Source organism: Moschus berezovskii, chromosome 20 (genome assembly GCF_049115385.1).
Source record: "Moschus berezovskii isolate FMDL1 chromosome 20, NW_MosBer_1.0, whole genome shotgun sequence".
Taxonomy (NCBI): domain Eukaryota; kingdom Metazoa; phylum Chordata; class Mammalia; order Artiodactyla; family Moschidae; genus Moschus; species Moschus berezovskii.
Genome location: NC_142479.1, coordinates 67,237,013 through 67,251,255, shown reverse-complemented (window position 1 = coordinate 67,251,255; position 14,243 = coordinate 67,237,013). Strand labels below are relative to the sequence as shown.

The window sequence follows — 14,243 nt, the reverse complement described above, 5'->3', positions numbered from 1 at the left end:
GGTCGGCCTTTCAAGTTTTAGGCAAGTCGGAGGTCATGATATGGAGCTTGATGGGATGAACCAGGCAGCTTACCCACCCCCACCGCAGGCAAGTTCTGCTCCCCAGAACGGCTTTGCTTTTCCCCGTACTTGGCCGGTCCCAGTCTGTCACTTCCCTGGAGGGAGGCTGGGGTTAGATTTCAGGGGAGGACTGAGTACCCCAGAATGGGGATGTGGAGAGACGCAGGCATTCTGACTTCCCACCCCCGCACCCTGCAGGAGGAGCCTGGGGGTGGTGAGAGGGCCCGCCCAGGGTTGGAGGACTGGCCTGTGGCTCCGTGGGATGGACAGTGCGGTGTGAGGGGGTGGCGACTGACCTGGAACCAGCCAGGGAGGACGAGGGCTCTTGGGGAGACCCTTTGTCCTGGGAGGGAGGCTTGAACTGAGCAGATGCTGTGCAGTCTGGTTGGAGTTCAGGCTTGCTAGCGCTCGGCATTCGGAGAAGGCAATGGCAAGCCACTCCAGTACTCTTGCCTAAAAAATCGCATTGACAGAGGAGCCTGGTGGGCTGCAGTCCATGGGGTCGCTACTAGTCGGACACGACTGAGCGACTTCACTTTCACTTTTCACTTTCACACATTGGAGAAGGAAATGGCAACCCACTCCAGTGTTCTTGCCTGGAGAATCCCAGGGACAGCGAGCCTGGTTGGCTGCCGTCTATGGGGTCGCACAGAGTCAGACACGACTGAAGCAACTTAGCAGCAGCAGCAGCAGCGCTCGGCATTAGCAGTTTCATAAGTCGCTGGGAGAATTGCATGAGATGATGCTTGTCGAGTGCTTCAAGCAGCATCTGGCCACAGTTCCCTCTCAGTCGCTTTCATTAACAAACAGCAGCAGCAGTGACGACAGTGCTGTGGTTCCCGCCTCCTCTGTGTTACAGTCCCACCTCCATGGAGGTGCCCTTTGAGCCAAGGTTTGGTTGCTAAGCTGCTGGCCAGGGGCTGCCTGGTGCCTCTGGGGGATTGGGTTTCCCAGGACAACTCAGGCGCCAGCAGAGCAGCCGTGGGCATCTGAGTTGGCACAGGCAGATGCCGGAGGGGTCAGCAGCTGCCCCGGGTGCTTAGAGGCCTGCCTTACCATTCCCCCGGGGTGGGAGGTGCAGGGGCGTGCTCACACCCGGCAGACGGAGGCCAAAGCCGCACACGGGCCTCACACAGGATGTCGGGGAAGGGAGGGCGGTTTCAGCAGCAGCAGCACGCTGTGGGGAGCTGGCTTGAGCCAGGGCTGTGCCCCACACCGGGCGTGCTCCCGCGGCTCCAGGAGCCTTCTCTCCCGTGGACCCCAGGTGTCCAGAGCGCTGCTTCCAGATGTAGCCTCTCCCAGCAGCCCAGGCCATAGAGGGACCTTCTAGGGGGGTGCTGGCCCATCACACACCTCCAGGACAGGCTGGCACGGCTTGGTCAAGCCGTTGTTTCCTGGGGATAAATGAGCCCAGGTGTCCCAAACCATGCCAGCGTGGGAGGAGTCGTCTGTTCTGAGAACCAACCCCCTTCTTCCTCCCTGTGACACAATCAGAACTGCTGCTTAGGGCGGGAGCCTAGACAAGCCCACCCCCATGCGTGTATTTCTTCTGTGCCTTCAGCAGGTGTGTATGGGTCCCCCACCCATGCAGGGTCTGAGCAGAGCATGGGAAGGGAAGACCAGGTGTGATTTTACCAGCCTGCGGCCAAGTAGGCGGGCTTCCCAGGTGGCTAGTGGAAAAAAAACAACCCACGGGGCAATGCAGGAGAGGCAGGTTCGATCCTTGGGTCGGGATGATCCCCTGGAGAAGGAAATGTAACTCACTCCAGTACTCTTCCCTGGGGAATTCCATGGACAGAGGAGCCTGGCCGGCCACGGTCCCTGGGGTCGCAAAAGAGACGCCACTTAGCAACTAAGCGACAAACATCTGGCCAAGTAGGCAGCTCTCCTATTTTTTTTCCCCAGGGTCGGCATCAGAGTGAGGGGAGACCAATTTTAAGCCAGAAGTAGTGTTGGACGATTGGAGCAGTAAAAGGGAGGGGATGGCCAGGCCAGTGGCCCTCAGGGACCTCTCAGGCCAGCTCCACGCACGAGGCACAGACCTGCGAGGCAGAGCAAGTACAGATGAGCCCCAGGTTGGCAAGCCTCGTGGCCCGGCAGACCCCAATCCCTGAGCAGCGACCCCTGAGGGACCAGAGAGCTGGGCGGAGCAGGGAGGGTGGCCCATAGGTAGGTCTGGTGACAGACAGAGGGTGTGGTGGGCAGGATCGGAGGCCAAGTGCCGTACACACCAGTGCTGCTTCTACCATGAGGGATGTGGGAGAAGTCAAAGCCCCTCAATGCTAAAGAGCCCTCCATGTCTGATGCCAAGAAGAAGGTGTTAGTCACTCCGTCGTGTCCGACTCTTTGCAGCCCATGGACTGTAGCCCACCAGGCTCCTCTTGGGAGCCTTCAGAAAGTTCTATTGGGCAGTCTTCAGAAAGTTCAGGGGATGGAGAAGGTGTTTCTTCTCAGGAAGCCGCCCCGCCCCCCCACTCCCACCAGGGGTCATGCTTTAGCCAGGTGGCTCCCCCAGCACAGGAAACCAGGACCCTCAGAGCCCTTCCATCCCCAGTGAGTTGGTAAATAATCTGCCTGCAGTGCAGAGAGGCCTGGGTTCAATCCCTGGGTTGGGAAGATACCCTGGAGAAGGGCATGGCAACCTACTCCAGTATTCTTCCCTGGAGAGTTCCATGGACAGAGGAGCCTAGCACGCTACAGTCCATGGGTTGCAAAGAGTCGGACATGACTGAGTGACTTTCTTCTTGGCATCAGACGTGGTGAGGGGCTCCTTAGCTTGGAGGAGCCCTGACTTTCTCTCCCACCTCCCTCATGGTAGAAGTGACATTGATGTATGCAGCACCTGAGAGCTCGCCAGTCCCCTCCCAGGCCTTCCTGTTGAAGCTCACGGCTGCCCCCACCCTTGATCATGGCCTGCAAAGTAGTAACACCGGGGCCCCTGAAGCCTAAGGTCCCACAGCTGGTTCCACCCACCTGTCTGCTTCCTGCCTCTGCTCAATTCGGGGTCCACAGTGGCGGGGGTTGGGGGGGCGGCAGGAGCGATCGTCCCCCAACAGGACTGTGTGCCTGCTGTGAGCACAGGGTTGTCCTCACACCTGACCGCTGCCTGGGCCCCCCTCCTTGTGATCTTCTTATTGCCCTTCCTGAGAGGCAGATAATTAGAAAGAAGGAAAAACATCACTGGTAATCCCATAATCCCTCCTTTGTGTTGTCAACTTACGTAAATATTTTTAATAAATTCTTCCCGACTCCCGGATACATTGGACACGTTTCCACAGCCATCATCTCCTGCCCTTTCGTGACTGTCTGCCTCCTGTCGTGGGGCTGAGCACCCCTCACCTGTCCCCTGCTGTTGGCTGCTTAGGTGGCCTTTGAGTTTTCCTAGTAGTTTAATGACCAGCATGACAAGGTAGGGGAGGGCATCCATGGAGCTCAATGGGTGACCGAGTCCACGGTGGTTTTAGACATCATTTTAGCCTAAGGTGCGGTCCAGCGCTGAGGGAGCACAGTGAGCATGGTCAGGATGGGTTCAGATGCAGATGCTTTCGGAAGGTGATTTAAAAAAACACAGTTTTTATTTTATATTGGGGTATAGCCGATTGTTGTGACAGTTTCAGGTGAACAGCAGAGGGACTCAGTGGTATGGATACATGTATCCGTTTTCCCGAAACTCCCCTCCTATCCAGGCTGCCCCATAACATTGAGTAGAGTTCCCTGTGCTGTACCGAAGGTGATTGTTTAATATGCTGCCTGAGGGGCAAGATTATTTCAGAGAATTGTGAACACAAAGCATGGAAACCAGAGTGAAAGAGACTCGTGGGGGGAGCTTAGCAGATGGTCAGAGGACCAAGCAAAGGGGGACAGAGAGTGGGGGAGGGGAGGGCGGACCCCGTCAGGCCCCTGTCCAGGACTGTCAAGGGTTTCCCAGTGGGGACAAACCGAAGCTCTTCGCTGTGGCCCACCAGGACCCCCTTCCGACCCATGGCGTCCCTCCTGTTGCCTGTGCCCGGCCCCCCCAGGCACACACAAGCCTGTTCTGGCTGCCTGACACGCCCTGTCCTGAATCCTCCCATGGCTGACTGCTTCCTGCCATCCAGGACAGGGTGGAGGTATTGTCACCTCCATTCATTCATTCAGGGGCAGGAGGCGAGGGTGGGAGGCCTGAGAGCGTCGGAGGAAAAGAGTCCCAGGCAGAAGGAACGGCAGAGGCAGAGACCCAGACCCGGAAAGGTTGACCGGGTCCTCTGACCACTCTGGTCCCTCCGTCGAAGCATCTTCCTGTTTTCCTGGAGGCTCTGATCTCTACCTGAAACCAGCCCGCCGACTGATTTCGTTTACCTGTGAGTCACCATACCCCCCTGCCAGGGTGTAAACTTGGTGAACTAGAGGATCTCATCTGGCTGTCAGGGGATCTTGTACGCGCAGTCCTAGGACGGGGTTTGCTCCGTGCCAGGCCCTGGAGTTTGGCGCTGCACCCACTGCTCACAGCAGACCAGCTCTCTCGGCCTCCAGGAACTGCCCTGAGGGCCACCCAGCTGTGGTGCGGGAGCCCTAGCTCCGTGTCCCCAGCCCAGGGCTTTTTCCCTGACGTCTTTCCCCGCCTCAGGACTGGGTCGAGTCGATAGCATCTGTTCCACCCCCGGAAGCTCCAGGCAGGCCCAGGTTCCTGAAGCTTCTCTGCAAAGAACCTGCTTGTCTGGGGAGAGTGGAGCCGAGGCTTTGCCTGGAGCTGAGTGCAGCCCATCCCAGACCTGTCCTCCTTCGAGATGGGAAGGCTCTTTTTAGGCCTCGTCTTGGGCAGTGTTTCTGTATTGGGAGCTACTCTGAAGGGTGGGTTGAAGTGAGGAGTACATGCAGTGTCTACCCTCCGTGGTCCTGACTCCGTCCCCCAGGCCACTGGTGTCCCAGCCCGCGGTGGAGTGAGTGGCAGGGGCAGTCAAGGCCACCCAGCCCTGCCCAGCCACAGCGTGCCAGCAGCCACACCGTTGGTTGGTTGGCCCTGAGTTGAAGGCATGTGGGAGTGTGTCTGTGTGCATCTGTGCCTTTGAACCTGGGGCTATAACCAGGCATCCTCTGTCCTGTCATATGCCTCCTTGGCTGCCTCCCAGAGCACCAAGAGTTGGGAATCCGCCACTGCTGGGGGCAGTCTGCATTCTGGGGGCAGTCTGCATTCTGTCCGTCCCTTCTCAGTGTTTTGACGAGTTGCCCAGCCTCTGTGGTCTTCATTTCCCTGTCTGCCAAGTGGGGATATTCCACTCACCTTCCAAGGAGGCTTCTGGAAGGTGAACGAACACCCAGGATGAGGTTCGGGTGTACCTTGTTCTAATTCACAAAAGCATGTTTCAGTGCCCAGTAGGCAGCAGTGGCCCCGAGGGGCAGCTGGGTGGATGGAGCGTCCGTCTTCCCTTCCCAGCTGGGGCCACCCTTCGCCACTCCCCCAACCTGCCCATCTTCCCTGGGACTGCAGTGTGACCGCTGCGCCTGTGCCCACTTGCCCCCAGGTGCTACGAGGGTCTCTGGGGCAGAGTCCAGGGCAGCCTTGCCCTGGAGTCTGCGGGCCCCTCTCCTCCTCCGGGGCGACCCTCCTGGCTTCCTCTGACTTCTGACCCAGTGACCAGGGCCGGGGAAGGGGGTGTGGCACCCCCAGGAGCCTGGAGCAGCCGGCTGATGAGCTGGTGCATCCTCCCCCATGGCTGGAATGCCTGGCCACCAGCTCAGCTGTTTGTCCAGGAGGTCACTGCAGCCCGGCGCTTGGTCTATTCTCACTCCCAGGAGCCTGCGGGACTTTCCCATGTTTGTTCCCCAAACCTGCTGCAGGGCCTCAGGTCAAACAGGCACCTGGGAGTTTCCCAACTGCCTGCTGGTCCTTGGAGGAGTGGGGCCTTCTCTGGCTCCCCCCAGATGGGAAGCCGTTTCCGGGGTGGGCCTGAGCCCCTGTATTTCCAAGGACAGGCCCTGGCATCCTGTGGTCAGTGGGAGATTGTGGTCTTGGAAGCCGGAAGCTGGAGCCCATGTGATCCCACCCTCTTCCCCAAGGATGAGCCAGAAATAGTTCCCCTTGGACTGGGGAATGCGCTCTGTGGTGGGCGGGCAGTTTGGGGGCCTTGAGCTGGTTTCTTTCTTGGGAGCAGGTTTCTTCTCCTGATTAGCCTCCACTTGGGCCCGTGGGAAAACCAGCGCACCCCATCAGAGCCCAGGGGCGCTGGACCTGGGAGAGCCAGAGATGAGACAGGGAGGTGGGGCGGAAGCCTGGGGCTGCGCAGGCCCCAGCAGCCATGGGGGTGGACCCAGCTCCCGTGTGGGTCCCCGGTGTGGGGTGGGATGGTGGGAGCAGACTCAGCCCAGAGCCCCCGGATAGCCTTCCCTGAAGTCGGAAGGAAGAGTCTGCGCAGGGGTGCTTACCCCCCGCGGGAGTTCCCCTGGGCCTTTCCCCTCCCCTGTCTGGGTTCTGATCTGTGTGCCCAGGTGGACCGCCTTTGCATTCCCACTTCCCCCGGTTCTGGAGACAGGCTTGTGAAGTTTCCCTTTCTGTGTAGCCAGAGTTTTATGGTTCTCCAGAAAACAGGTTAACAATTAAGCTTAATTAACCTCGGGGCCTCTGGCCTTTCTTGTTCCTATAAAGCCGGGCTAAATGGCTTCCTCCCCCAGCTTCTCCCATTTGCTTTACAAGGGCCACAGGTGGCCGGGAGCAAGCGTCAGAGCATTAACTGGCTGTGGGCCTCCAGGTACAGGGTTCCCTCCCTCCGGTCTCCTGTTAAGGAGGCACACTCCAGGGATGGGCTGTGGGGAAGCCGAGGGTAAAGTGAAGCTGGCCCAGCCCGGGACTCAGCCACCTGCAGGCTGGGGGAGAGAGGCTGCCCCCACTAGGCGCTGGGCCCAGGTCTGGGGCCTCCCTCACCAGGCGCTCACCTGTTCCCCACTTTCCCCAGGGGTCCGCACACAACAAGATGAGGAGGTTCCTGAGGCCGGGACACGACCCTGTGAGGGAGAGGCTCAAGAGGGACCTCTTCCAGTTTAACAAGGTAAGGAGAGCGGGGGGCCGGCCAGGTGTGGATGGCGGGCATGAAGGTATCCCTCCCCCAGGAACCTCCCCGGCGGTCCAGTGGTTAGGACTCCGTGCTCTCACTGCCGAGGGTGCGGGTTCGATCCCTGGTTGGGGAACTAAGTGCATCTCAGCCAAACAAACGAACAAAAGGTATCATCCTCCCCCCAGGCAGGGGCTGGCACTGGGGTCGCCTTTACCTGGACTACGGTGCTTACTTGGTGCCACCCACCTTGCCCCCTGGGATCTAGGATTTGGAAATGGGGTCTGGGTGGCAGCTTTCCTGGGTGAGGAGAGCAGGATGCCCAGCAGTGGGCTCTCTTTGCCCCTCATCTCTCTCTGACCTCGGTAAGTCTCTCCATCTCTCCCAGACTCAGTTTCCCCAACTGTAACGTGGGGATAAAACCATGCACCCTGCCTACCTCCCCCAGGGTTATGGGGGAGGCTTAGGGCTGGGGAGGATGAGATGTCAGTGAGTTCTGCAGAAGGTAGTCCTGTTCCCGTGATGCCAGCTTCCTTGGAGCCCTGGGGCCACAGGCTACGTCTGTCCCCTCCCTCCTCAAATCATCCCCAAAGGAAAACACGGCATTCCTGCAGGCGGGACGCACAGTTCCTTCTGGCAGGTTCTAGGCCTGGGCGGGTGGGGAGAGGCACCTGTGAGAAGGTGCAGGGTTGGCATTTGACTGCCCCCACCCCATACCTGCTCCTAAGTCCCCCGCCACCCAAAGTGAGTGTCCTTTTCCCAAGATCACAGGGCTTCCTCGAAGGCTGGGCCTGGGAAGGCTGGAGCTGGGCTATAAAGGGGAAGGAGCACAGCGTGGTTTATTAGCTCCAAGGCCACCTAGCAATCTGAAGCCAACCCAGGGTAATTAGCCCCTCTCACTTCTGCTTTGATCTAGGCCCCGGCCTCCCCTCCGGAAGGTAGATGGCAGGAAGGGGAGCAGCAAGGTGCCCCTCCCCTCGGAGGGGCACCCAGGGTCCCTCCAGGCCATGCTGACGGGTGGGCTTCCAATCCAGCTTAGCCTCTTAGAAGCGGGGGGAGCCTGTGCCCATCACGCACTGCGTAGGCCCATCATGTGGACCACGTGGAATTAGATCATTTAAGGGCTGGGCCCTTAAACAACAAAGGTCCGTCTAGTCAAGGCTATGGTTTTTCCTGTGGTCATGTATGGATGTGAGAGTTGGACTGTGAAGAAAGCTGAGTGCCGAAGAACTGATGGTTTTGAACTGTGGTGTTGGAGAAGACTCTTGAGAGTCCATTGGACTGCAAGGAGATCCAACCAGTCCATCCTAAAGGAGATCAGTCCTGGGTATTCATTGAAAGGACTGATGCTAAGGCCGAAACTGCAATACTTTGGTCACCTCATGCGATGAGTTGAGTGATTGGAAAAGACCCTGATGCTGGGAGGAATTGGGAGCAGGAGGAGACGGGGATGACAGAGAATGAGACGGCTGGATGGCATCACCGACTCGATGGACATGAGTTTGAGTGAACTCCGGGAGTTGGTGATCGACAGGGAGGCCTGGCGTGCTGCGATTCATGGGGTCGCAAAGAGTCTGACACAACTGAGCGATTGAACTGAACTGAACCGAACTGAAGGGCTGGGCACAGTGGCCCGGGAGTGCCAGCTGCTCTTTCCTGGGGCTGCATGCCTCCCAGGGAGAGGGAGCTCCCAGGGGCATGTTTAAGGCTGGTCAGGGTCCCAATGTGCTCTGCCATTTTCCTCTAATTTTCTTGACCTGTGGCTCTCAGGCTACCCACCTCTGGGATCAGGGCTTCCCCGAAGGAACACCTCCTCCCACTGGGGTAAGGAAGCCATGGGTGGGGCTTTTAGGCCTTGGGATGGGTGTGTGTGTGTGTGTGTGTGTGTGCACGCGCACGCGCGTGCATGCCAGTGTTATGAATGGGGGAGCTTCCATTCTCATTCCCAAGGAAGCAGCTCATGGGTGTTGAGTGTGGGTCTCAGAACCTCAGCACCCACCACAGGGCCTGGGTACCTTCCATTGCCCCTGATGACGCTGGGATCTTACACCCCAAAAAGGTGGCTGATTCCAGTGCAAACCGGATAGACAGGCTCAGCGAAGAGGGATGAACCCCCGCCCCAAGTTCTAACTGTGGAGCAACAGGGTGGAGCGGGGTGGGGCCAGGGTAGAGGAATCGGCCCCCCACCGTGCCCCCAAATTCAGCTGCCCCACCCCCAGGCCTGGCTGGGGAGAGGGAGAGGAGGCTCCTGGAATTCCTTCTTCTTTCCATTCACTTCTGAGAAACATGCTTTGAGTACCTACTGTATACACAGCCCCGGGCTGGGGCTTTGAGAATCTCAGATAAGACCTTTGCCCTCCAGGATGTTTATAATTTGGTGGAAGGAAGAGGGCTAATGGTCTGAAGTGGGAGAAGTCTTGGGAGATCTTTGGGGAAGGGGAGGGCCTTAGACTCATCTAGGCTCTGGGTGAGTGGTGGAGCCTTGGAGGGTCGGGATTGGAGGGTGAGGTCAGATCCTGGGTGATTGGGGAGCCCAAGCCCTGCCCCCAGCCATGAGGTCCAGGGAGGCTGGAACCTCGAGTCTGGGTCTGCTATACCAGAGCCTGGTGGGTGTGAGCGATCTCATTTATGACTTAGCTAAGGTGCTTCTGGGACTTTATTCAACCTTTTAGTCTGAAGCAGGTAAGCTCAGAGCCCTTAGGAGATGTTGCATTGACTGGGTGGGGCCCAGCAGTGGCAGTGGGGCACTGGGCTTGGCACTGTTGACATTTGGGGCCTTAAGGAGCAGCAGCATGCCTGGCCCTGCCTCCCCAAGACATGACAACCAAAAACATCTCCAGACGTGGTGCCAGTCAGGTGCCTTACTGCCCGGGTTCGTTCACCAGCCAGGAGACCTTGGACAAGTTCTTGTTCAGCCGCACAGTCGTGTCCGATTCTTTGCAACTTTGTGGACTTCAGCATGCCAGGCTTCCCTGTCCTTCACCATCTCCCAGAGTTCGCTCCAACTCCTGTCCATCGAGTTGGTGATGCCATCCAGCCATCTCATCCTCTGTCGCCCCTTTGGAAAAGTTCCTCATCCGTAAATGGATAGACTGGTAGAAACTACCCCGCAGTGTTGGTGTGTGGATTAAATGAGTTAGTGTGTAAGTCAAGGGGCCTAAGTGGCCAGTGGTTCCATTATTAGCACAGTGCTGTGAATGTTGTCTGGCTCGAGGTTGAATTTGGAGGGTTTTGGCACCCTCCAGCAGAGGTGTGTGACCAGGTCCCAGCAGACAGTGGGATGCACAGAGCTGGAGCTCAGAGCTTCACATCTGGGGAAGCAGGCAGTGTCCACCCTGGAAGGGCTGGTCTGCAGGGCACCAAGCTGGGAAGTGGGACTTGGCACCATCATCAGCCAGTCCCAAGCGGCTTGCAGATGCCCACTTCTAAACCAGCGCTGGGTCTCTCCTTCCAGCACGTTCTGGCAAAACTCTTTGACACTCGCTGCAAGAGAGGTGCCTCAGAGAGAGCAGCATGTCCTGTGTCTTTGGGAAGGAGCTCTGTCTGTGGACAGATGCTCGGAAGCCCCTGCTGGGGGCTGATTGTCTGAAGGGCAGCTCCGGTTCACCAGGGACTCTGAGCCAGGCAGCGAAGGGGCCAGATGGCGTGGTGATTGGGCCAGGACTCTGGAGCCAGGTGGTCTGGGTCTAGATGCCAGCTCACTGAGTGACTGCAGAAATGTTACTCTCTCTGTTCCTCAGTTTCCTCATCTGTAAAGTGGGTATTATAGTCACCCCGGGTGGTATGCTGAGTGAGTTAGATTGCTTTGAATGGCGCCCACACACGGCTGGTGCCCTAGAGTCAGCCTTGTCTTCGCCTCCTCCTGAGGACTCAGGTGGTAGTATTCCCGCTTCTGCAGGTGAAACTGAGGCCTCCGTGCTTGCACGGCCTGAGTACCTGGAGGGCCACCGACTCAGAACACAGCACCCATTTCCATCTGCCCACAGCCGAGGCCTCAGGGTGCTGGCCCTGACTTTCACCCATGCCCCGTGCTGGGTCTTCGGCCAGTCGGGAGGACAGAGGAGTCGGCTGGCCATGCCAGCAGGGCCGCCGGGGACCACATGTAGGACTGCGGGACCCACAGGAGGGAGGAAGGGACCCCGAGGGCACATCGCTTACGTTAAGTAAAATCTCTTCCTTGAGAAATCCCTGGAGGCCCAGCCTCTCTGGTGAGACCTGCCAGCCGGCTGATAAGGGCTCCAGGGCCCTTCCTGCCTGGGACCACCCTCCCCCACCCCAGGCCCTGAACAAACAGCGTGTTCCTGACCAGCTGCCCCTGTCCAGGGCGATCTGGTCCTGGCTTTTGCATGGTTGGGCCCCTGGTGTCAGGTGACAGGCTCCCAGGGAGGGCCAGGTTGCTGCCAGCGCCAGGAATCTGGGCTGACCACACCCAGTCTGGGCCAGTGCCTCCCTGTCCCCCACTCTGCCTCCCAGCACAACCCCAGATGCTCCTGGGCAGCCTTCCTCCCTGCCCCCGGCAAGTGCTAGGGGCTCCTCAGCCCTTGATCTTGGGACGGGGTCCCCCCTTTTTGGGGGCAGGGGGAAGGGCCCCCTCTGTTCTTTCCCTTCTGGGGAACCCGAAATGGGGTCTCGGAGCCCAAGTGAGACAGACGGGCCTTCTCTCCACACCGGGCTAATGTTGCAGTTTGGCGGCTCCTACAGATCTCTCCTTTCCCAACTCCCTGTCAAAAGGGTTCATTGTTCTCCCTTCTCTCGGCAGAGGTCACCTGAGCCAGGTAGCAGGGTGGGGACAGTGCCAGGTAGGCTGGATGCTGGGCCCGGGAGGCAGGGGAGGACAGCCCCGCGCCTGCCAGGCTCTGGTCAGCCTCTGCTTTGAACCGGAGCTGGAGGCGGCCGGGAGGGCTGGGCCTGCGTCCTGGGCGGAGGGCTGATGGGGGTTGCTCTGTGCCTTAGAAGTCCACACAGGGCCCCCCTAACCCTGGGGCTGCTTCCTTTGAGGGAGATCTGATACCTGCTGTGCTCCGGGGTCCTAGAACTGTGCGTAAACCCTCCACCAGCCTGGGGCAACGCTGCCCACCTGGGCCAGGTGCTCTAGGTGGGGGGGGGGGGGGACCAAATCTTCAAAGGCCCAGAGGAGTTGGAAGGAGGGGCACCTGAGCGTGGGGGCAGCCAGAGCGCAGGCCACAGTGCCTCGTGGAAGCCTCTGCTTCTCCCAGCGTCTCCGGTCCTGAGGGTCCACCTCCTCCCTGTTCCCCTCCAGGCTTTCACTGACCTCTCTTCTCTCCCCATATCCAAACCTCATCAAGACTGCCGGGCCCCCTCATAACTGGCCTGGGGTCCCCATGGCTCCTTGTTCTGCTGGGTCCCCGAGCGCATACTTTTCCTGTCGCTTTGCCTCAGTCAGGGGTTCGTGGGTTTTTTTGCCTGTGGAAGCAGAGCCACTGTGCCCACTCCCGGACCTGGGGAAGCCCCTGTCTCCACACTGATTACACTCGAATCCACTCTCTTGGCCCCAGCCAGTTTGTTGTTCAGTCTAACTTTGCCACCCCATGGACTGCAGCTCGCCAGGCTTCCCTGTCCTTCACTATCTCCCAGAGTTTGCTCAAACTCATGTCCATCACGTCGGTGATGCCATCCAACCACTCATCCTCTGTCGTCCCCTTCTCCTCCTGCCTTCAGTCTTTCCCAACATCAGCGTCTTTTCCAATGAGTTGGCTTTTCACATCAGGTGGCCAAAGTATTGGAACTTCAGCATTGGTCCTTCCAATGACTATTCAGGATTGATTTCCTTTACGATTGACTGAGCCAGTTAGGGTCACCATTAAATTCTCTCCCATTTTGTTTTGTTTCAACAACATTGTGAGGCATGTGGGGTCTTGTTTCCCTGACCAGGGATCAAACCCACACCTTCTGCGTTGGAAGCATGCTGTATTAACCACTGGACCACCAGGGAATCCCTCCATTAATTGTTTTTGAGGGAGCTTTGGTCCCTCCCAAGTTGTCAACTTGGAGAAGACGCCTTGAGGGATATGCTGCTGCTGCTAAGTCACTTCAGTCGTGTCCGACTCTGTGTGACCCCATATGAGGGAATGAGAATCTTTGAAGGAGGCAGGGGCCTTAAGGAGCAGGCCTTTGCCCTGTGAGGCCAGCTGAGCCCTGAGGCTCATCTTGTCCAAGCCAAAGGCAGCCCTGCTTAATGCAGTCTTTAGGATCGTCCTGTGGACCACACGTGAAATGAGGCAACGTAGCTCGCCCAATTCCAAACACCTTTTAAGTGGTAGCTGAGGATTCTAAGTTTCGTGGGCCTGACTCAGTTCCTGTTCTTTCTAAACCAGCCTAGGAGAAAGAATGTGGTTTGGGAGGGAAGGGTGGCATAGTGTCCTCAGGACCCGAAAGGAAATGAGCTATGAGTACAAGTGACTGAACCATAGACCTGACCTTTATCTCCCGCTGGGTTGGAGGAAAGAGTGACCTGCAGCAGGAGTGACTCAGGTGAGATCCTGCTGACGCATTGATATCATAACGTGTGGCCTGAGCCCCTGAAAGCTGTTTTCTCTTTGGCTTGACTTTCCTGCCAATGTCCCGAGGTAGACATGTCTAAGGAAGCACCCTGGCCCGATGGGAATATGAGATATACACAATTTAAAATGTTGTCGGAGCCACATTACAGTTTTTTAAACAAGTGAATTTAATTTTGATGAGGTATTCTGCTCAACCCAAAATATCCAAAATGTTATTGCTTCAACATGTGGTCAATAGATATTAGATTTTCTTAATTTTTTTTTAATAAAAAGGATTATTCTGTACTTACAGCACATCTCAATTTGGCCATTACATTTTCTTTTGGGATACATGATCTATATTTAGCATTTGGAAGATTTACAGTTGAAAAAGGAAATTCAAGGCTCTGGTCTGCGTGACTCCAGCCTGTTGCTCTGGAACCCAAGAACATAACCTGGAAGGTTTTCTAATTACTGAATTGTGAGGGCCCATCCTTGAATTTAAGTCAAATACGATTAGAAGCTCAGTTCCTTAGTAGCCACGTTGCGAGGGCGCAGGATCTACTTACTCGTGGTTTGTAGGTGTTTTACAGGGCGTCAGGGCTTGGGCCCCGCCACCAGGCTCCTGCTGGGTGTTTTCTCCAGAGTCCTCCAAATT

The 14,243-nt window shown here is 57.5% G+C and overlaps 1 protein-coding gene across 3 annotated transcripts in view; it reads left to right on the top strand.

Moving 5' to 3' along the window:
- LLGL2 (LLGL scribble cell polarity complex component 2) overlaps positions 1-14,243 on the top strand; it is a 35,443-nt gene that overhangs the window by 5,566 nt on the left and 15,634 nt on the right. For all 3 annotated transcript variants that reach the window (XM_055408591.2, XM_055408590.2, XM_055408592.2), the window contains exon 2: positions 6,990-7,082. In XM_055408591.2, the coding sequence (XP_055264566.1) occupies positions 6,990-7,082 (93 nt within the window). The remainder of the gene's footprint in view (positions 1-6,989; positions 7,083-14,243) is intronic.